The following is a 22,245-nucleotide window of genomic DNA, read 5'->3' on the forward strand; positions in this document are numbered from 1 at the left end:
CTACTTGTCCTCTCTGCGTTAATGAACAACAGTCAGTTGACAGCTGGTGCACCAGTTAGAGGGAGGGAAGGGCAGGAAAGACTCCCGCACTCCATCTATATGTCTCACATAGAAGCTTACTGACATTATAATTCAATCTGTTTGTAAACATGAGGTTTCTGCCTGCCTCAGCATTACATCTCTTTGTCTGACTGACATCAGTGATTATTCTCAAATCTCCTTTTCTGCAATGAGCAGTGTGTCCATATCATAGCCTGAGGAGGGAAAACACAGCGTCTTTGTTCATTTCACATCAGATTTTAACCTAAATTGTTGTCAGGACTTAGGAACTCATGACAAAAACATACTTGAAGAGTGGCGGATCAACACAGTTAATATTTTTGCCTTTTGTTTGATGTCTTCTGAAGACTTTTTTGTTTAAAGCAAAGGTGAGGGAAAGCTTACATAGTGTAAGGGGCAAAGGTCACAGGAGGTCATAAAAGTGAAGGCTTGTGTGGAGCTGATAAATATTGTCTGCTATAAAAGCTGGGCGGATTAAGCCCATAAAAGTCCTGGTCAGACTGCTCATAAACCAGTGTCACCTCATTTTGAAAAAAATCTACTTTAATCCTTACAACACTAAACAAATTCAAAAGTGTTGACTGCAAATAGAAGTGTTTATTCGTAGTTGCGTGGGTGCGAGAAAGCCACTAAAGTTGCATTTCAAAGCATTAATACTTTTCTGACATGTTCAAAAATCACCTGCTTGCACCTGCATATCGTCCAGTTAAAGCAGTCTGTATTCCCAAACATTCAACACATCATTTTTGTGTGCATGCTAATAATGTAATCACAACCTACAATTAAATTGCTTTCCATCACAGTTGTCACGTGAACATCTAGTTTATCGTGGCATGGTCATAATCTAAGTAGTTATATTCTGTTTAGCACTTCTTTTAAATTATAAGGTGATATTATGTATTTATTATATATTATATCTAACTAAAATGAAGCTAAATGAAGCTTATTGTTTCCCGAAAAACTGCTAAAAACTTATAAGGGAGTTTCAGCATTGCACTGTGTGATATACTGTATACCTGACAAAGCAATGAACATGGTCACCATGATTGTCACAACTGTTCTTTCTGTCAAAAACAGTGTGGAACTGACACAAAATAAATATTCACCAAATCAGCATCTGAAAATAGTCCTCAGTAAATGTACTATAATCCTGTTTGAGAAATATTTTCTAAAAACTATAATTACCACATGTTTTAGAAATTCAGTTTAGCTTTTATTCAATGAAATAGTACATTCATTAGAGGTTTTTACCACGCTAGCAGAGTTCTATAGAAGTATAATAGACTGACAGTCATTCGGTCGATAAAAGTTTTCATCTATCCTAAGAACTATTTCAAAATGTTCTTCATGGATTGGCACAAATTCATTCACAGTTCCCTGAGGATTGAGCTCACTGACTTTTCCTGTTTTACCACCACGAGGCTTGCATTTGTGGTTTTAAGTGAAATGTTTCAGTAACGATTGAAAGGATTGCATTGACCTTGCTATACCTAAGTGCAACCTCGCAGAGATGCCAACCTGGCTGTATAGAGTGTTTGATTGTCAGAGATGTAGGCTACATCTCCAGTTACTAAACAACGGGCTTAAGGGAAAAGAAGTACATTTTCACATCTGAGAAGCTTAAGCAAAAGAATGCTTGGATTTGTACCTGACAATGGCTTTAAAATGTTTGCTCATTAATTTTCTACTCCGTTTATTGACTAATCCCTGCAGCTGTACAGCCACTTCTGCAAAAGACACATTTTCTGTGGTGACAGGACAACAGCTTCTGAGTTACAAGTTGATGAAGGTCAAGTCATAAATGCTTTACTTATGATAAGAGTGCTTCCCTGTCTTATTTTTGGCATTAACCTGGAAACAACAAACATCAGTCGCTAAGTTATCAAGCAAATGCAATCTCATGCAATGTCAGATTTTATGGTGGATGAACTTACTTATGTACTTACTGTGCACTGTGTAAGAACTTTAATCTATTAGTTTTTTTATAATAACTTAATGGATATGCTTGTATGTTTTACTGTATTTAAATTATTTTTTTTAAGATTTTGATCTGTTCTTTTATTATCAATACACATCTTTACACATCTTTTACGAACACACTGCGGTCTTATTGCCAGTCCTAAATCTTGTTTGTCAGACTCCTCTTTTATCACTCCATGGCTGAATTGTCTTTCTCACACTGTTGTTTTATGCTCTTAGCTTGTCTGGTGATAAGAGGAGTTTAAAGAATTATTATTCCGATTAAAGCCATCTTTGTATGGCATTTGTGTAAGTGAATCTAAATGATCTTGCTTTCTATAGAATTTCACATATTTGAAAGAAAGATTTGTCATGTCTCCAAAATCTCTGCAGCATACTTGGAGAAGGACATGTGTAAGATCACAAACACATGTGGTGTGCTGTTTTATCCACTTAACTCGTGATAGAACCACACAGCGAACAAACAGCAAAACTTTCTGCTTTCCAGTACAACACACAATCAGCTTCCTGCCTGGCCATCAACTGGCAGGGTGGTAAACAGCTTAAACAAACACACACGTATGACATCGTAATAGTGCGGTCGGCTTGGAGCACATAGCCATTTAGTCCCATTACAGTATCATGTGAAGAGGCTCTCTGTCTCAGCACACCCTGGCATTTTATCAGGAAGAGGAAATAGTAATGTGTGGAAGGGAACAAGACTCTTTGTTTTATTGTCTCACAATGTTCTGTTTAAAAGCGAATGAATGCTGTTAACGGTGGCTGTTATTGTTAGCCTGTGAAAATGGGTTCATCAAGCACTTTCCCCTCCGCATGAAGGCAGATAAGAGAGCTGTTTTAATGGAAGCTTCAGCTCAGCTCACAGAGCACTCAAACAGGCAGGTGAACATGTATGCCCCCCCCCCACACACACACACACACACACACATATGAAATAGGAGAGTTCAGGTGAGAATAACACATTTTTAAGCAATAGCTCAAATGATCCTTTAGAGAACATCTCTTATTCATGACCTGCTTTTAAAGACAGACAGGAAGTCTCTTTAGCTAAGAAAGAATTCAGAAAAGGTTTTGGTCTGTTCATAGTATTTGTTGACAATAACAAAACAATATATATATATATATATATTTTAAAAAGCCAGCGTCCTCTCTTGAATAAAGGCTAAATCTTTAAAATCCTTTCTGCTGGGACTGGACGTACCATGAGGATTAAGGTCAAAGAAAAAGAAGCACGTTCATATATTCAGAAGCTAATGATTAGTCTGATATGATTAGGCAATAACTGTTCTCTGCTGCCTCCTTCCTCGTGCAATTTAACCATATCAACGAGCAGCTTATAAAACACGCACATAAATAACTGACTGACCTTGATGACACCAAATTACTTGGCTTGCACCTCTGTGACGGGATCTCTGAAATCCAAACAAAGAGAGCAGAGTGTCTCTCAGGGTGATCATAACATGTACCAACAGAGTAATAACATATACTGTTCCTATGTACCAGACCAAAAGATGTCTTGCTGCTTTGTGTTCTGACATAATCACTTATTTTGAACCTCAGGTCCATGCAGTGTTGCTTAATGACTGTAGCGGAAAAGATAAAACATACAAAAGATTTATGGTGCCACTATTAAAGCTGTCACTGTTGCCAACTGCCATGGTCAAGAATTCCTACAACGTCTTACCATACTTGCTTTATTTTTCAGATCATGAAGGTGATAAAATTTACATCAATCTGTCATCTTTTCATGTTTTTACACAACTTGCTCAAACTGAGGAAGGAGGAGGAAGAGGAGGAGGATCTCTGACCTGAGGAAATCCATCCACCACTGTAAAGCTTGTACAACTCCATGTTTATCTTGCACTCTGCCCTCTTGTGGACATAGTGGCTCAATGGAGAATAGATGCTGTAAGGAATCTTGAAACCTTGCAGAAACCGAAAACCTTTTGGATTGATTGATTGATGTGGTGCAACCGGTGAAAATGAGCATGTTAACGAAGGCATTAAGACCATGAGGTCTGCTTCATTTTTAAGTCAGACCTCTTGTGAATGAATGAAGTAATCAGCTCTTCAATGTTTGCTTAATACCACACAAAGAAGGTACCAATGTTACATTACTCCACACAAGAGTAAATGATAAGTAAAGATAGATAGATAGATAGATGACTTCATTCATCCCCGAGGGGAAATTAGGTGGTCATAGTCCGGTATATTTGAATACAATAAAAATACAATAACATGAAATACTGAAGTAGAAAAATAGAATAAAAATACACTTAAAGAACACTTGTGTGATAATAAATAAATAGCAAAATAACAGTGTAACAATAACAGTATATAATTATAGCAGCAACGGTATATAATGATAGTAATAATAATAATATATATATATTTAACCTGTGCAAGGTGTGCAAATATACATAACTGTAATATGTAATTTGTACACATAGATATATGTATGTGTACACACAAGATATGATATATATATATAGTATAGTATAGTATAGGTATAGGTATAATATATGCATATTAAAAACTTATTAAGACTAAACAACATATGCATGGGATGCATATGTGATGGGATCCGGAGTGCACAAGGTGACAGGTAGATTTAGTCCAGGTGTGTAATCATGGCTCTGACAGAGGTAGATGAGTTGTAAAGTCTGATTGCAAGCATCTGGCTATTTCATAATAATCAGTTTTCCTTGAATTCAGCAAATAGTGTAGAGTAAATTGACAGAGGTGACCCTGTAACTGCTGATTCATATAAAAAGTCACCAAAAGTGGTCTAAAGTTGTCTGTCTGCACTTGGCTCCTGTGCCAGCCACACACTGTGCTCTGCACTCCAATGCACGGCTGTGTGTTGGTTTACTGTTGGCACCTCTGAGTCATCTGCCAGAGGCTAACTTGTCTGTGATGTGTTTTTTTTCTGAAGGCATTAGTTTAACGTCTTTTTGTGGAACCGTATGCTGTCTACTCCAGTGTCACCTAATATAACTGCATGTAATCCAAAATAACCTACCTAATATGATGCGATCATATAAAATAAGTGTATTTTGTCTCAAGTATGATAAAAATACTAAGTCAAAACAAAGATTACAAAGGTTACCTTCCTTAGTTTAGAACCATCAGTTGTCCTTCTGGTATAGACCTCCTGCTGCAATTTAATCAAGATGCTATGCTAATCATAAATGCTATTGCATAGAGCAAAACGGAACCATATGTTGTTCAGCCGGTGTAGCACACAAGGTCTCTCCTGAGAAACACAACTGTAAGACTGCTGTGTCTCAGCTGCAGGCCTGTTGCCGAAACAAAGTAAGTGATTTAAGCATGGGTAGAGGACTGTAATCACATCAGAAGGGTTCGTGTGATCTGTATAAAGAGGTCCGTTAAGACCCTTTCAAAAGAAAACCATGTGAACTCTTTAGAAGTGTCATCAATGTAAAACGAATAGATCGTTGCTGCAGAGAACAGTATTTTCTTTGAGAAGCTGTAAAATACTTCAAGGAATTAGAATGCCTTATGAAACATCGATTAGTCATCAAAACAAAGAATAGATTTGTCAGATGAGGACAGTCTGCAGGATGAAACAATATTTCAAGAACAAAACCTCTATAATCTTAACTCTTGCTGAAATGAAGAGAAGTTCCCTCTGGTTACAAGACTGTAAAACAGTATCTCTCACAAAAGGACAGTGGAGCACAAAGATTATTGTGACTGGTTTGACTTGGGTCAGTAAATGAGTAATAAGAAACAAATATTATTTCAGGTGTATTTGTGCAATTCCTTAGATAATTTTGTCAACTTATACTGGTAAAATGATACCATCACATATTTTACAACTTGTTTGCCTTTGTGTGCGTTTTACTTCCATTACTTTTGTCTGTGTGTATTATTTATTTGTATGCTGTGCCCTGCTTTAGTTTCTTGTCATTGATAGATAAGGTAGCTATTAGTTTGCTCTTAAAAAAAACAGCAAAATAAAGCATGTTTATACCATACAGTTTCTATTAAATGCGCTCTGTCCATCGAATAATATCAACTGGGTGTTGATTGGAATCTTAGTTGAATCGCCCCGCCCACATTAACGTCACGTCCCTCACTCTGACTGTGATTGGCTGCCGGGTGAGTTTCTGTGTTGCAAGAGAAACCTGACACATAAAGCACGCTGCGTTTAAACGGTCTAACTGAGCGGAGACCAGCGCAGCCGAGCTGGGACGAGAAGACTGAGGAATTTAACTTTCTTCAAAACCTCAAAGTTGTTTATTTTATTCCCTCAGCTGACAGCTCTGTATTTTGTATTTTTGCGTGTTTATTTGCACGACAGTGAACCTGTGACACTTTGCAAGCTGAGGCGCAATTGATAAAGCAGAAAAAAGAAAAGAAGAAATGGAGAAATCAAACGGCTTCTCGCCGGACCGAAACATCCTCTGCCTGTTTGACGTGGACGGTACTTTGACAGCACCTAGAGAGGTGAGCTAACCTCCAGTTAATCAATACAGCAACAGACAGGAACGATCCTTATATGTAACTTGCTCGGTTATTGTTGAGTACAAGCATTCATTACAGCCCCCTGCTCCTCTGGGGCTCCTGCTCCCCTCGCTCCTCTGCCTTCGTAATTAGCCTCTGAATCGTCCTCAGGGCGGGAGACAGAATATGTACGAGCACACTGCGTCCCATTGACCTCAGATACGCTGTTTTCATTCATATTTCTAAGCTCTTCGTCCTTCAACCCCGCACAAACACCAGAGTTACCCCATCACTGTTTACCACACACAGCACCGCTGCGACACATGGATGGTGTCATGTATGCGTCTGTTGCTGTCTCGCGTCCTATTTACGTCCCTCTTAAATACACGTGGAAGCGACCCTGATACTGTCACCTCACGTGGGCTTTAATTGATGCCTTTGTTTTTAAATGAATGTACCACAGATTCTCTGTAGGAAGACTGAAATAAATGCCACGTTTCTGAGTATCATTTCTGACGGCCATTTATGGGAGAAACCACCTCTTTTTTAAATTGTATGTTTCTTCCTACCCCCCCTTATTCCATTGGGTTTGAATGCTTGGGTTCGTTTAGGGTAACTGGATTGTGCGGCCCTGCACAGCACACCAGCCCCCCAGCCCCCTGATATTACATAATGCGGTCTCTCTTGTGTGCAGCTGAGACGTTTTCTTTTTCTTCCCTTTGTTGAAATGATTGGAAATCTGTTCCAAATTGCAATACCACAAAGGCAGATTCTGCAGTCATGTCCACTCTTCACTGTGTAATGGTACTTTAATAACATAGTGCACAGATTTAGATTTCCAGTGATAATGATATAACATGCAATGCATGTTGTGTGTAATTTGTAGAAAATCAACCCACAGCTGGATGAGTTTTTCCAGACTCTGCGGAGGAAAGTGAAGATCGGCATTGTGGGAGGTTCGGACTACTCCAAGATAGCAGAGCAGCTCGGCGAGGGGGATGATGGTGAGCAGTGCTCTTCCTGTCGTTGCCGCGGATGCTTTGTACACTGTGTGCTGTATCATTCGCCCGGCCAGATCATTCTGTATGGCCTGACACTTTTTGTTGTAACTTCTGTTCATTTGGTCACCGGTCCCCAGAGAGCAGACCAGACAGGGAGGGCCACTATAGGGAATAATTTAGAATTTAGGCCATGCAATTTGACTCAAACTTTGTGCTCATTATGCAGCTTAATAGAGAGTAACATAAATCCTTCTAACAGCATTAGAGCGTCACTATAGAAAAATGATCACACAAGGCCAGTAGTTAGTTCAGGCTGATCATCTTTCTTTCCTTCTCTTCTGTGCAGCTTCTCATGAGACAGAGGTCATAACTGTGTCATGATGACTGCTGCGTTCCAACTGATCATGGATGTCTCAGTGTGATTTCGTAACAATGCTTTGGGAGTCACAGTTCAATAACACAAACACACTACTGTGCCTGAGCCGTTGCTGTCTGTACTCTTGTAACGACTTCAGTGCTTCTGTCAAGTTAATTTTATCACATGGTGACTCCCCAACCTGCTTGCAAAACACACCAGCATGCTGACCCTCACGCTGCAGTGCCGGCAGCCTCCCCACTGATTTAACACACAGTAAATATTAGGCTATAACTGGAATGCAGATGCATTGTGCCAAGAGGGAGTCATGTGGTTTCATAACCACGCCAAGTGTGCTAAAGGTGAATCTTTTCATACTTCATGATGCGCAGCTGATGTTGTTGTAGCTGCTGGGTAATGTGATGATCTGCCAAAATGAAATAACACTCCAAATGAGTTGAACAAATACTGAAAAGCTGTTCATGTTGATATAACTTTATGTTATATACTGTGTACTGCGTACAATGTATTTTTTATTGAAGGTCAAACAATGTATTAGAAATGTCAAATTTATGACTTCACCAGTTAAAATGTGTAGGATTAGGATTCCAATAACAACAGTAATAGTAACATTTTATTATATTTTGTAATAAAATGTAAGCGACTGTGTGAAGTTATCACACAGTCAGGTGACACCTGAAAACCTGAGTTAAAGGGATCAGATCAGCTCTTAAATCAGTGAGCGGTAAGGTCAGGCAGTGTTACATATACTGTGTAATCTGCTTCCAGGTAATTATAGTAGGCCGTTCTATTCTTCCGTATTTGAGCCTCAGTGGAGGAGCCATTGCTAATTGAATTAGTCAATTAGTCTGCTGGTTTTAAAGAGTCGGATGTCTCACTTCACATGTCTCCTCTCTTGCAGTGATACACAAGTTTGATTATGTGTTTGCTGAGAATGGGGCAGTGCAATACAAAGATGGAAAACTCATCTCCAAACATGTAAGTGGACACACCAAATGGCGTTTTCACATTCTGTCATGAAAAGTCTGTTCAGTCTGTCTTTATGTTTATGAATGAAGTGAATTTCCCTTCTTTTAGGCCATTCAGAACCAGATTGGCGAAGAGCTGCTGCAGGACTTGATCAACTTCTGCCTCAGTTACATGGGGCTCATCAAGCTGCCAAAGAAAAGGTGAGACTCTGACTAAACTCTTGAGACAGTTGGGCAACTACTTGCTTAAACCCCCAGGGAGACTCACACAGACACACACACCTTTAATTTGCATGTCTGTAAATTCGGGAAGGCAAATTCTCTTTGTTTGTCAGCACTGACCTGTTGAAACAGGAAAAAAAAAACCTGTGACCTCCGTGTAGGAGTAAAGCTAAAATGCAGTTTTATCAGTTTCACCTTTTTGTGTGTGTGTGTGGGGGGGGTTAGCCTCTGTCTGTAGTCTTGCCATTGTGTGAATAAATCTGGGTTTGCAGTTCAGTCTTTTGAATAAGTAACATGTTCTTCAACCATCCATCCCCTTTCTGCCTGCAGGGGAACATTCATTGAGTTCAGGAATGGAATGCTCAACATTTCCCCCATTGGTCGAAACTGCACACTGGAGGAGCGAATCGAATTCTCTGAAATCGACAAGGTGAATGACTTTGCTTTACTTACTTTATTAGTACATTAACAGACATCAAGTAGGAAATTTCATCTTTTTGAATGCAGAATTCAACAAAACCTCTGCAGTGTTTTTATGAAGCTTCCTGTGGTCAAACATTCAACCCCTGTGATCACGTTGTTAGTGGGTTAGCATATTCTTCTGCTGTCGTCTGGATTGTAGCACTCCGGATAACATTAAATCATGTGTGTAGGTATAATATTGCGCCCATTCTCCACACAGACTGCTCCCTCACTGTCTCTCTGTTTCATGACATGTGCACAATTAAGCAGACAGAAAGAGGTCAAACAATGTTGAGCTTTCAAGACAGCTTAACAGGCTGTCCATTGATGGTTTACAGAGCCAGCAGTACAGAGTAAGCAGACAGCAGCAGTGGAGGACAGCTTTAACCCTTCAGCTACTTGCTAACATTTATTAAACAAGATTCTCTGCTCCATTCAATACATAAAATATAGTTGGTGTATCTGTACTTGACATAATGCACACATGGGGAACAAAGCAGGTAATAGTGATGTAAATGTAGCCAAAGTGTTGGCAAAATCTGACTGCTTTGTCACTTTCTCTGCAGAGGGAGAAGATCAGGGAGAAATTTGTTGCCGCCCTGAAAGAGCAGTTTGCTGGAAAGGGACTACGGTTTAGTAAAGGTGAGAGCAGCAGCAACAAGACAACATGGCTGGCATTTTCACATTAAAAGTTTAACATCTGGGCAACATTGTCCATCAACTTTGACTGCTTGTAAGCAGCAGGTAACATTGATGTAAACACAGAATCTGCCACTTGTCATCCATCTGGAGACTCAGAACATTGTCCCGCCCATCAAGTGCTCACACCTTGATCTGGAATGTTATTGTGAAGACAGGTCTCTATAAAGGTGTGGGCACAACAGTCTCTGATTTTCCATTGCTTGGCCAGAGCGTGTGTCACATTTAATCCATTTCATATTCCTACGACCAGACATTATCCAGGAGCAGCCTTAAGTCCAAGCTAGTCTAGCATGGCTCCCATCCTGGATTTCTTTCCTGGTCTGGTTCAACAGTTGAAAGTTGCCTTGGGGAGTGAGTCGTCCCAGAAATCCATTGCACTTAATCCAAACCCTGACCCTCTATCTCCAATGCTAATGAGTGTATATTAACTTAGGCCTCAAAAAAGAACCAGATTAGTTCCCCCAGGTAAGGCAAACAGGTTTTAGATTTGGGATATCAAGAGCACTGTAGCAGACTGGTATTAGCAGACACCCTGACTTGAGGTATTGGAACTGATATCAGGGAAGAAAATGTGTCTCCCAGCCACCCATTAAGCCACTACTTGTCATATTTAGCTTTTGAACAATGACATGCCCCTCAAACGCCTGCTGAAGTGGAATAAAGAGGATCACATTACTGGATGATAGTGTTGATTTCATGCACATTATTCATTGTGCTTACCCACGGAACTTAAAAGAGCTCTGAACAAAGTTCAGATCAGTTCATGACACTGTGGGTCTTAGAGGCTTTGTGTTTGGACTTTATTAACGCCACCACAGTTTTGGTGAAAGCATGTCTGTTTGTATCCCTAAGGAGTGTTCTTTCAGGAGTAAAAACAACCTTATGTTTACAGAAATGTGGTCTAATGACAAACTGGTTTTACAACACATTTGTATGTGTGTTATCTCTTTGTTTATCTTTGTTTTTAAAAAGCCCTCGAGCTCACACCTGTCATGTGTGGATGACCTTTTTGCTGGACACAGACACCACAGCTAACTTATCATGGACACACGCCGATGCACATATAAACACACTGTTCCCACCCTCTCTCTGGCAACACAGCAGCAGTAAGGTGAATCGGGCAGTTGATGTTTGCGTACGTGCTTTGCAAAGGTGTGTGTCCATGCTGATGACGTGTGAAAGCTGTTCACAGTTATGGCAAACACTAGACAGGCAGACTAGTCAAAGCCCGGGCTTTTAAACTGTGCAAACAAACTTCTGTAAGATATCATTTTCAGCTCCTGAAAATTTTATTGATTTTTGTTTTATTGAGTTTGTTTGGCTTTTTTTCTGCAGATGGTGGATAGTTTGCACAGTGCACACACCCTCAGGTTACTAAGGTGTTAAGTAGCAGCAGCATCTGGGCCATCTGCAGATGTTTTGCTGGTTACTCTGTTGACACTGTGGAAACAGGCTAACGTTTACAGAGTTTGACATTCATTTGTTTGCCGTCCTCAGTGTGTATCTTCTTCAGCTTGGCTGCCATTGTTCGATGACTCTGCTGATCTCTGCAATAGGTGTCATGCAATCCTGACACTATCCAATCTGCACGGAGTGTACGGAATTTAAGGGACACTCTGGGTTTTCATTACATGCATGGATGATCAAAGGTGAAAGTTCATGTAATGTGTTCTACTTATTAAATGTTAACAGTCTCAGAGAGGTAGCTGTAGTTAGAGAGAAGCTTGTTGTGTCTGTGTGTGTATATACATGTCCTGACTTGAATCTTTGCTCCTCATTTTCCACATAGCAGTTGTTGTGCTTCTATCAAATTTTCCAAAGTGCTTAGTAACCCTTATTTGTTAAGGCTGTTTTGTAACCAGTTAACAGTAACAGGGGTTTAGCATGCACATCTATGCATTGTTAGCAGCCTTGCAGCTCTACTCTGTTATTCCTCAGGAGTTTAAAAAAAAAGGCTGACTGGGGGATGGGTTGCCACAAATGTGATTGAAGTGACTGAAGTGTTTATAGTTGAGGTTAAAGGTGTTTGGGATGGAGGCGTGTGGAGGGTGTGTGAGTGAAATAGCTCTCTGATTGGCTGGACACTCCCCAGCTGTTGCCTTTGTTACTGGCTCTTTAAACCCTTGGCTGGGAGAAGAATTGAAGGGGGGATGGGCGGGAGAGCAGACTGGAAGGGAAGTACTGCAGAGAAACCTGGAGGAGACTTTTCAGCTACATTTCACAGTGCAAAGGCCACCACAGTCATTCTACTTGCAGCAGAGCATCTAAAGAGCTTTTGCTGCGACTTCAAATGAAAATCTGGTCTATGGTGAAGAATAAGGTGTAATAAGAACCAGTGCTGGACTGCAGCCATAGCCAGTCTTATCTGGATTCCTTGAATACAGGAAATACTCTTAGTTGTTTGTGCTATTCTTACTTGGTCTCTTCCATTCCATTCCTCCTAGTGCAATACAGTAACGTTTTACTGCTAACAATTTAAAAGTTGTGAAATACTGTAAATATTGTGTGTGTTTTTGTATAGTTTCTTTAAAGAAAAAGTATAAATATCTATGTGTTATTTACTTTGTATATATTTACTTGACCTAGCTGCACCTCTGTTTTGCTGACAATGAGATTTTTCCCACATTAAAGGCTTATCTCATCTTATCTCATCTTATCATATTCCTGTGATACGTCCTTTCACAAGTGCAGTGCATTTCTCTGTCGACCCGCCCAACAAGTCAGAACCTTGTCAGATAAAGAGCTCAAAAAGCAATTGTTCTGCTGAGCTGGTTAAGTGTAAATGCAGGTGGATTAGTGCAAAGGGAGTATTCACCAGCATACTGAGTGTACTGGTTGATAAAAGCTGTGTTGTGACTGCAACATGAACAAGGAATGCAACATGCTTTGTCTGCTCTTGGGTATGTGTTAACTGATCTAAGAAAGATTCATTTTCCTCTTTAAATTGCATTGTTTTAAAGGTTTTTTTTATGCAAGAAATACACAGCATATGATAGCACTGTATATGATTAAGCCAACGATGATAATAAAGTCCTATTTGTTATTATCCTGTTTTAGGTGGTCTCATCAGCTTCGATGTTTTTCCAGAGGGCTGGGACAAGAGACTGTGTCTAGAGGTGCTGGAGAGTGAATGCCTGGACACCATCTACTTCTTTGGCAACGAGACCTCAGTTGTAAGTTCATCTTGGGAAAGGTTTACAGGAGAGCTGGATGCGAAGCAGAGAGAGAGGAACCTTGTTTCTTTTTTGCCACAAAATGTAGGAACTTGGCTGTAGATATTTAGCCTTGGAAATGAATTGTTGTCACTGACCTTTTTGTTTCCAAATAACAGCACTTATGGCTGACCAGTGTAGCCGGAAAAACTTATTTACAAGGTGGTATCCTGTGACAGAGTCACAGTGAATTTCACTCAACAGTACAATACAGTGCAGCCCACTCCACTGTCACGTTTGTCAGTTGAGGTTTCACAGCTGTATGCTTGATTTTATTTTACACACCGACTAGCAAAAGAAGCAGCTCGGGGGGCTGAACACTTCGGAATTGGGAAAAGTATCAGTTCGCGTGATGTTTGCCTTTGTTTATAATGTTGGTGATTCTCGTTGTAGGGCGGAAACGACTATGAAATTTTCAATGACCCACGCACCATCGGTTTCACAGTCTACTCCCCAACGGACACGGCCAAGCTCTGCCAGGAGCTCTTCTTTGATGCTCCACCACACGAATCCTGATGTCCTGAACTGCTCTCACCCATGCCCCTAATCCCTTTACTACAAACCCCTCTGGCATCCTTTTGAAAGGTGCCACTACTGATGTTCCCCACGTTATTAATATGCTTACTCCAAATACAAATGGATAGCAGCAGGGTGATTTGACCGAATTGGTACAATAAATCCTGCTGTGTTTTTGAAAAGGGACAGCAACTGAGGAAGCTGTAAGTACTCTGTCAGACCACTGCAATGTGTTGCTTAGAGAGATTCTAAAACATTATGCAATGTTGAAATCTATTGCTCCGGATGACTTAAAGTATAGAATCATGTTTTGCACTAATGTTGGTCTAATTTATACCAGTCGTTGGTAGAGTCTTATTGAACGCTGCTGAAGGAGATGATCAGCATGAAGTGATCAGAGTGTTGTTAAGAGTCATGTTAAAACAGGGGAGGTTTCTATTTTGTCAATGAGATATGAGTGACGCAGATTGAGGTCCTTCCTCCTCTGCAGTTATGGATATAAGAATCATTCCAGGCATTTTAATGTGTCTACAGCGTTCTGAACTGGATGTGATTGTTGATTTACTGTGTGGTCCCCTGAGTGTCCAGTATCTGTTTACCTCACAGAGCTGTTGGAAATGAAAGGTTGCACGTTTTGCTTCTTTACCTTCTTCAAATGCATTAAAGTGAAGATTTTTCAGCTTCCTATTTAAAACTGAACACTACTGACTCAATGAATTCATCCTAACCAGTGAATTAAGCTATTGTGATGAAGTGACAAACTTTTGTTGGTCAGTTTGACAGCTTATATGTCAGATATTTTTTACAAGCTTTATCATAGCTTGCACGCTGGATGACTGTGTGTATCGATGCTTACTTCTTGGTTTCTTGTTGCAAATTTTTTTTTCTTAGTTTTTAAAATAAATTGTCAAAACTGCCACTGCCGCTTTTCCCATAACAACACAACAATCTGTCCTTTTGTCATGGTTCAGAAAAATAATGCCTCTTAATGGATCATTAACGCTGAGGCCTTTGATAAAGAGTACAGACCGTCTGCACCTCGGTGTCCAACTGTAAGCACCGTCTCAACCTCACAGACTACAAGGATCATGTTGACAAGACTGTTATACACAGAAAATTTGCTTTTAATGTGTCACTGATGCTAACTGTAAAACTCGTCATGTTGTTTAGTCGTTTATGGATAAAAGTGCATTTTCTGTATGTGTGTGTGTCCTTTAACCTGTTGGATCAAACTAGGCTCCATTTACATACAGTATAAGTCACTCACAAACTCAGCACTCTCTTTTTAAGAAGGCTGCAGGTTCTCTACAGGATGGCCAGCCTGCATTTCAGTGACTTTCTTGATTCTACCACTGGGAGTCACCAACAACTCATGCTGTAAAAATAAAATATTCAACTTGTGGTTGTTGAAACACTAAATGTTGTTAATCCCCTTTACAATCACCAGTGTCTCTTAATCATATTGAGCAGTGATGTTATGTTTTGGTCGGCACTCGGTGTAGAAACTCTTTCAACTCTTCACACAGTGAACACTTCTACCAGTAAATAACAGATAAGCAGATAGTTTAGTAAATAGGTATTTCTAAAATTCATTAAAGACTGATCTTTGTCAACAAACATTGCTTATTTTGAAAAGTTTATCATAAATATATATATATATATATATATTAAAAAACATAGCCAGTAGAAAATGTGCTCCCGATAAACAACAGCTTTAAAGGAAAAAAATGCAGCTGAAACACATGTTGCTTAAATGTGGCACAAGTGCAAAACTTGTTGGCCTGTTGATGTGTTGAATGATTTATCAGGTTACAAGGTCTGTTACAAAATCCTTTATAATTTATAATTTTATAATTATTAATGCATCAATGTATACATTACTTAAACATATTAACTTTAACTCTTTTATTTACTGCTGAGGGGTTTAATCCATTCACCTAAAGATACATAACAATCTATTAGTCATTATTCTGTACTAATAACTGTAATCTCAAATTTAACTAAAGCTGTAAGGGAAATGTAGTGGTGTTTAAAATGCTATATTTCCCTCTGAAACATACACTATGATGTATCATAAAATAGAAATAGTCAAGTACGAGTACCTCAAAATTTTACTTAAGTAGAAGTAAATAATACACTAAAAACTCAGACTGAACATCTGGCATTGATCTCATCTTTCATCTCATCTCCCTTTTTTATGGAAGTGTCTCTCACGTCACATGGGCCAGAGTTCACACCACTCTTTGTCTTTCTCCGTCAGACTCACACACACACGTAACTGAAGAAACACAGCTTCCATGAGGCCTGTGAGTTATTAAATGTTTTAATGTTCTTTCAAGGCTCGGCAGAAGTAATCATGTGTAGCACCACCACTGTGGTAAAAGAATGTGCACTTTGAAATAAACAAAATCTAATGATGAAAAATGCAGCCAGTGGCACTGAGAGAAAGACGAGATGCACAGAGATTCGATTGAACAAATATAATAGAAAATGACAAACAGTACAGTACACAACTGAGCAAAAACTTAATAATTACAAACATTTTGTGACAATGCTCTCTATTGGCACTGACTATAGTCATATAGTTCACAATCACACTGACTACACTTAATAAACCACACACAGATGCATGTTTTTTCCAATAATCAGCGATTCATGACTCCAGAAACTTTCAGGACAGGAGCTGTCAAACAGAACAACAAAATGAGAAAAACCTGAATGTGACATCTGGGTCGCTGTGACAGTTTTCATAGTGAGTGACCGTATTGATCAAAATATAGAGCTTAATCTGAGGACACACACAAATCTAAAAAAGTTATCAAACAAATAATCTGTATTAATTAACCACAAACAAGACAACAACCAAGCATATGCATTTTTCAGGAAAATCGCTTTCATTCACAGTAACATATATAGTCTGTGTTTTTGAAATGTCCTTGCTGTAATGTGATCTTCCATGAATTTATTTTGTCTGATGTGTCTGATGATATGTTTTCTCCCTCTATGTTTTATTGATAAATTCATAACTTCCAACTTTCACTTCCACTTTCAGTTCCCATCTGCAGTTCAAAATAAAACTTCCTCTTTTTTTGTTTACTAAGGTAATGTTTCTGAGCTTGTGATGTGAAACCCATGAGGGTTTCTCAAGAGTTATGCCCTGTCAAGACCGCAAACATAGAGGCATGGATGGTTTTAGAGATTTTTTGTTATTGTATACATTTCATTTCATGTCAATTCAATGAAAAATGATTTGTGATTTACTGCTCTAAGGATTGTCAACCTGCCCTTCCAACTTTCTTTCACTCAGCCATACAGTCATTTAAATCTCTTCACTGTCAGTTCCCTAAACCGCTTGCTTCTATGTCCCTTTTCTCTCTTGCTGAAATCAAAGTTTCATCTCATCTTGGCAAACCCCTGCACTGAAAAAATAGCTTTAACATCATGACAAACTCAACATGTGATCCTGGAAAATCTGGTCAAGTACACAAGAGGATAACAAGAAAGTAAAACTGAATTCAGGGCTTTGTCTGTTGCTCTCCTCTCCTACAAAATGAGGCCGAGCTCTTCCCATACCCATTATCTTCTCACCTCAAATCTGACTTTTATTACTGCCGTCATAACAAAAACATAAATAAATAAAACACATCTTCCTAACAATGAATAAATGCTCGGTTTCTCCTACACAGCAAATTTATCAGCGTAGCAGACAGACGGATTGAACAGAACAGACAGTATCAGCACTGTGAGTGGACACTTGTTTACTCTGGACACTTTGCTGTGTAGGTAAAACTTGATTTTAATAAAATGTTTTTTTTGCACAGAATGTAAATTATCAGTCCCACCAAGGGTCCACCATCCCCCCCACCCAGCCCTCCCTGGCACCACCTCCCCCCGGGGCCTAAGAACTGATGATCTGCCCAGACCAGGTCTCGTGTTTAGTCCCTGGGTTGAGATGTGTGATCTTCACCTCCACTGCCTGCACCTTCAGGTTCTTGGGTGGGACCCGACTCACTTTGTATGTGACCTCGTCGCCCTCAACAGGGACATACTCCCCCTCAATGCTGAAACAGAGAACAGTAAGGACAAGGATGAGGTAGGAGATATAATGGGCTGTTTGGCTTCGTACTGTCTTGTGGTATAGATGTGCAGATGGGTACAGATGAAGTGTAACACAGGAAGTGCCATCACAAATCAAAATACATAACAACAGTCACGAGAGAACACTTGTTTGAAGGAGTTTTTACCTTTCATGGTGCAAAAATGTGTTTATGTGCAAGGAATGACTTAAAGTAGAGGCCCTAATTTTTCTTATGATTTATAACTAATTTTAATGTCTCTGTGTAATGTGTCCAAAGATAGATGGACAGAAAGAACATCTGTCTACCAGCACCTCATCACCTTACCAGTTTAGACATTGCATGTGACACTATTTCTTGGTTAACAGATCTTCTCATTTCACTCTTGGCAAAAAAAGTGCCAAAATGTAAAATTGTTCTCTTAAAGGGTTGATGTCACAGTGTGGTCGTACGCACTGAGAGTGAGATTACAGAAGCAAACACAGACAGCTGCTGGAGTTCTGATAATGAGGACATCTGACACAAAATAAACGTTGGACTTTTAGTACTATTCAGATGTTTGGCTGTAATATAACAGGATTGTCCTCCATAGTTTGCTTGGTGGAACTACTTAAATGTGCTTTTGCTGTGGTTATAATACAACATGATGAAGATTAATGCTTGTCCTGAATAAAAAATGAATAATAAAAGCACATCAGAGAAGTTGCTGTTCTTTCTGTGCATATTGCAGGCGTCACAGTGTCCCAGCAAAGTTGGGGAAAATAACTTTTCCTTTGAAAAAAGTACACATGTAGATAATATTATCTGCTGAGTTCTTCTTGTGCTATGAGTTGACGCTGCAGATCTGCAATAGGTTTGTGTTGCTATTTTAATACATATGCACATTGTGCATAATTGATATAATGCACAAAGTGTTTGCTGAGATTCTCAGAGGTGACCGCTGTAACATCCGGACGATACATTCTCCCAGGAGTGTGTTCAGTGTTTGTCCCACTCACTCTGAGATGTGAACAAAGATGTCTTCGCCACCGTGGGAGGGTCGGATGAAACCGTGACCCTGTGACCTTGAGAAGTTCTTACACACACCCTTAAACACTGGACCTGAGTGAGCACGTACTGTACTGCAGGCAAAGAAAGAAAGAAAAAAATACTACTGTCAGTGTGACTTACTGACAATAGAAGCAGGAGTTTAGAAGAATATACTTTTCAAGATTTGGGCCCTTTTGACAAGACAGAGAAATGGATGAGTGAGGACAGAGAGGAAGATCCATAATGGAGATGAGAAGAAAAGATGAAGAGCAGTTCACATCGACACCTACACCATCTCATAGTGTCCCAACACAGCGACAGCAGACAGGCCAACTCACAATATAAACAGTGCAGTATTCAGTCTTAAAAAATCTTAAAAAGACTGCGTTTCCTCTGAAATGTAGTAAAGCTTAAACTATGTGTGTAAACTATATGAATGAAATGGTAAAACTTAATTAAGGTACAAGAATCCACAATTTAAATTTTCAAGAAGGTGTCTATCCACCACACATTAATATATAATAAACCAATCGTACTTACGCTGAGTAGGTGCGGGTGCGTTTGGTTGGTAAGGGGCTGGGCAAATCCCTAGGCAGTGGCAGCTCTTTCCCTTCCTCCCATACTCGACTTCCCTCCCTCAGGAAGGGGAAGGTGAGGGTGAGAGAGGTGTCAGGGGAGCGCAGAGGAGTCCCAGAGGGCGACGTGAGGTTGGGGTCTGCCATGTCAGATGAGGCAGGAGGAGGAGGAGGAAGATGGGGAAAGACGGTGTGAATGCAGTGTTGGATGCTGCTGCTGCTCTTTGAGCCACAGGCTGCTGACACAGTTGGCGTATCTGTGAGTCCGTCTGCTTGGAAAGGCCTGCCTCAGTGCGGGGCACAGGCTCAGCAGATAGATCCTGGTCAGCTCTGTCACTTCAAGTCTGTCAGGAGGACTTGCTGTGAGGAGAGAGACCACAGAGAGAGAGAGACTTCAGAGAGATCAGAGAGATGGCATGTGGCTTTAAAATTAATGAGAGAAAAGAGGGATTCAAAGGGCCATCCAGCCAAAAATATTCAAGTATGCATTGCTTGATCCTTAAATGTCAAAATGACACAAGTTTGGGTCCAAAAACAGTGGATTGTACACTTCATATAATGGATTTGATGGTTAAGCCTCCCTGGTAATACCTCCAGTTTCTAACACAGGCTTTCTGCTACAAATGTGTATCCTCTAAGTCCCATCAGAGATATATCAAAAATACACCATTATGGTTATTTTCTCAAACTTGACAAAAATAATACAGTTTTCACAGGCTGAGCAGTATAACCAGATCATGGGCTGTGAAATTGGTGGAGTGCCCCTTTAAAGCTATCCCCAAACCCCGTGTAATGCAAAAAACACACACATTTCTTTTACATCAGGAGCCTTTGAAAGTTTCCCTTTGGCTCAGCTGGAGGCCATCTGCATTCCACTGCGATCCCACATGATTATATTGCAAGGTTTATCTCCGAAGCTACCCAAAGCATAGTATTAATAAATGTGGGGATTAATTTTGTATATCTACTTTATGTGCATTGCAACTGCACAGTGTATATGTATTACAGAGCACTGTCACTGTACACAGCATGTTCAGTATGATCACAGTTATATGCCCTTTGAGCTATCATTTATCAATCTACCTACGTTTCCATTATTAAATTCCTAAAATCCACAACATATCCTGTTTAGTCAGGTGACCTTGCCCTCCAATCCTCCCTAATCTGGTTTCTCCATACAATAATAATTTCAAGGTTACACTAAAGGGGGAACTGGCTGATCTCCTGTCCGTGAATCCGCCTCAGGAACACCATTAACACACTCACCATACACAAAAACCGCGTTGCTCTATGTTTACGTGGGTATGTGTGTATTTTTCCTATGACATATTTATTTTACGCCCACTCCTCCGCCTGTGACGATGCAGGCAGAGCTGGAGCTCCGCACGCGGCCTGACGTAAGAGCAGCTGCAGAACATCGCCTTCAGTGGTGCGTTCATGACGTCAGCGCCCCATTCCCAGAGGAGCAGTCACATATCGTACAGGAAGGCTACTACACACATTATATCAGAGTGGTTCCAATAAAACACACTGAGGTCCCGATAAACTGAGTCTCAACATGAAAATTGCAGTAATCATAATGATGCCGGTCATAATGAGAAACTACTGTAAATGGACCCAAACATACAGAGAGTTCACACATATTTACAACCAGCAGCTGGAGAACATCTGGATGTACCAAAATGAAGCTACAGAATTAAACAAGGTTATGTCCCGGGTGGGGAACAAATCCCATCTCTTTCCTTTCAGGATAAAAATGTATGTGAGTTTGCCCTGAGAGCTGAATTCATACACTTAACTTTCTTCACAGAACCTTCAGCCATAAAATTACATATTTTATATTTCTGTCTTACCTTTGCTTTAATTTCAGCCAGTAGTGAAACGTAAGGAAAAAAAATCCCTGATTTATAACCTTAATGATTACTGCATGTTCTCAAAACGTGTGACAGGAGGAAAAGGAAATCAGTGTGCTGGACTTGGACAAAAACAGGGCGAAAGGTCCATTCATGCTGACCAGCTGGCGGTCAAATAAACATGAATTTGTCCTACACACAATCACAGATGCACACATTCAGGCTATGTAATTTCTAATAAAAATCTGCTTCTTTATTTAGCGGAAAGTCTGTCAAGCATGCAGAGACTACATTGTCCCGATTGTTTTGTCCCCCAAAACAAAGCCACAGTGACACACTCCCCCCTGCAGGCACTACAACATGCATTTATCGGCAGAAACGTTACTTACTGCTTTGGGTGCGCTAGTAGCTTGAGGACGATCAGTGTGCGACTGTGTGTCTTTAAAGTCAGTCTGTATTATATAACGTGCAAATAAATAAATAAGTCGACTAAAGCCGCGCAGACCGGGCGACGGAAAACCCTGATGTGACGTTGTGAGGGCTGCTGAGTCTGCGCAGCTGGCGGAGATTCCGATGGCGTGATGTGACTGACTGTGTGTGTGTGTGTGTGTGTGTGTGTGTGTGTGTGAAAAATGACTTTCTTCATTCCTTTTCATGAGTATAATCTGCTGCTAGGGGAACAGTGCTCTCAGTGTAGTGAGGCATTCAGTCTTTGCCATGCTGTTCATTATACTGCACGCTGC

At 40.1% G+C, this 22,245-nt stretch overlaps 2 protein-coding genes across 3 annotated transcripts; one reads left to right on the forward strand and one right to left on the reverse strand.

Annotated features, from left to right (window-relative positions):
* The first annotated feature begins 6,203 nt into the window (after positions 1-6,203).
* Positions 6,204-14,172, forward strand: LOC124073243 (phosphomannomutase 1). Its single transcript, XM_046415348.1, has 8 exons — positions 6,204-6,513; positions 7,397-7,514; positions 8,789-8,865; positions 8,965-9,056; positions 9,408-9,507; positions 10,106-10,181; positions 13,299-13,414; positions 13,847-14,172. Exons 1-8 carry the CDS (start codon positions 6,430-6,432, stop codon positions 13,967-13,969), a joined length of 786 nt encoding a protein of 261 aa, XP_046271304.1. The 5' UTR covers positions 6,204-6,429; the 3' UTR covers positions 13,970-14,172.
* Positions 14,173-16,278: 2,106 nt separating this feature from the next.
* On the reverse strand, positions 16,279-22,111 carry csdc2b (cold shock domain containing C2, RNA binding b). Of its 2 annotated transcripts, none has more exons than XM_046415353.1 (4): positions 21,892-22,111; positions 19,615-20,009; positions 19,044-19,166; positions 16,279-18,030 (listed from the first exon to the last, which is right to left on the reverse strand). In XM_046415353.1, the coding sequence occupies exons 2-4, from the start codon at positions 19,794-19,796 to the stop codon at positions 17,868-17,870; spliced, it is 468 nt and encodes a 155-aa protein (XP_046271309.1). In that variant the 5' UTR covers positions 19,797-20,009; positions 21,892-22,111; the 3' UTR covers positions 16,279-17,867. The 2 variants fall into 2 exon arrangements, with proteins under 2 accessions (XP_046271309.1, XP_046271310.1); XM_046415354.1 differs by having other exon boundaries at positions 21,503-22,111.
* Between the last annotated feature and the right edge of the window lie 134 nt (positions 22,112-22,245).

The sequence above is a fragment of the Scatophagus argus genome, chromosome 16, assembly GCF_020382885.2.
Source record: "Scatophagus argus isolate fScaArg1 chromosome 16, fScaArg1.pri, whole genome shotgun sequence".
In the NCBI taxonomy this organism is placed as follows: domain Eukaryota; kingdom Metazoa; phylum Chordata; class Actinopteri; family Scatophagidae; genus Scatophagus; species Scatophagus argus.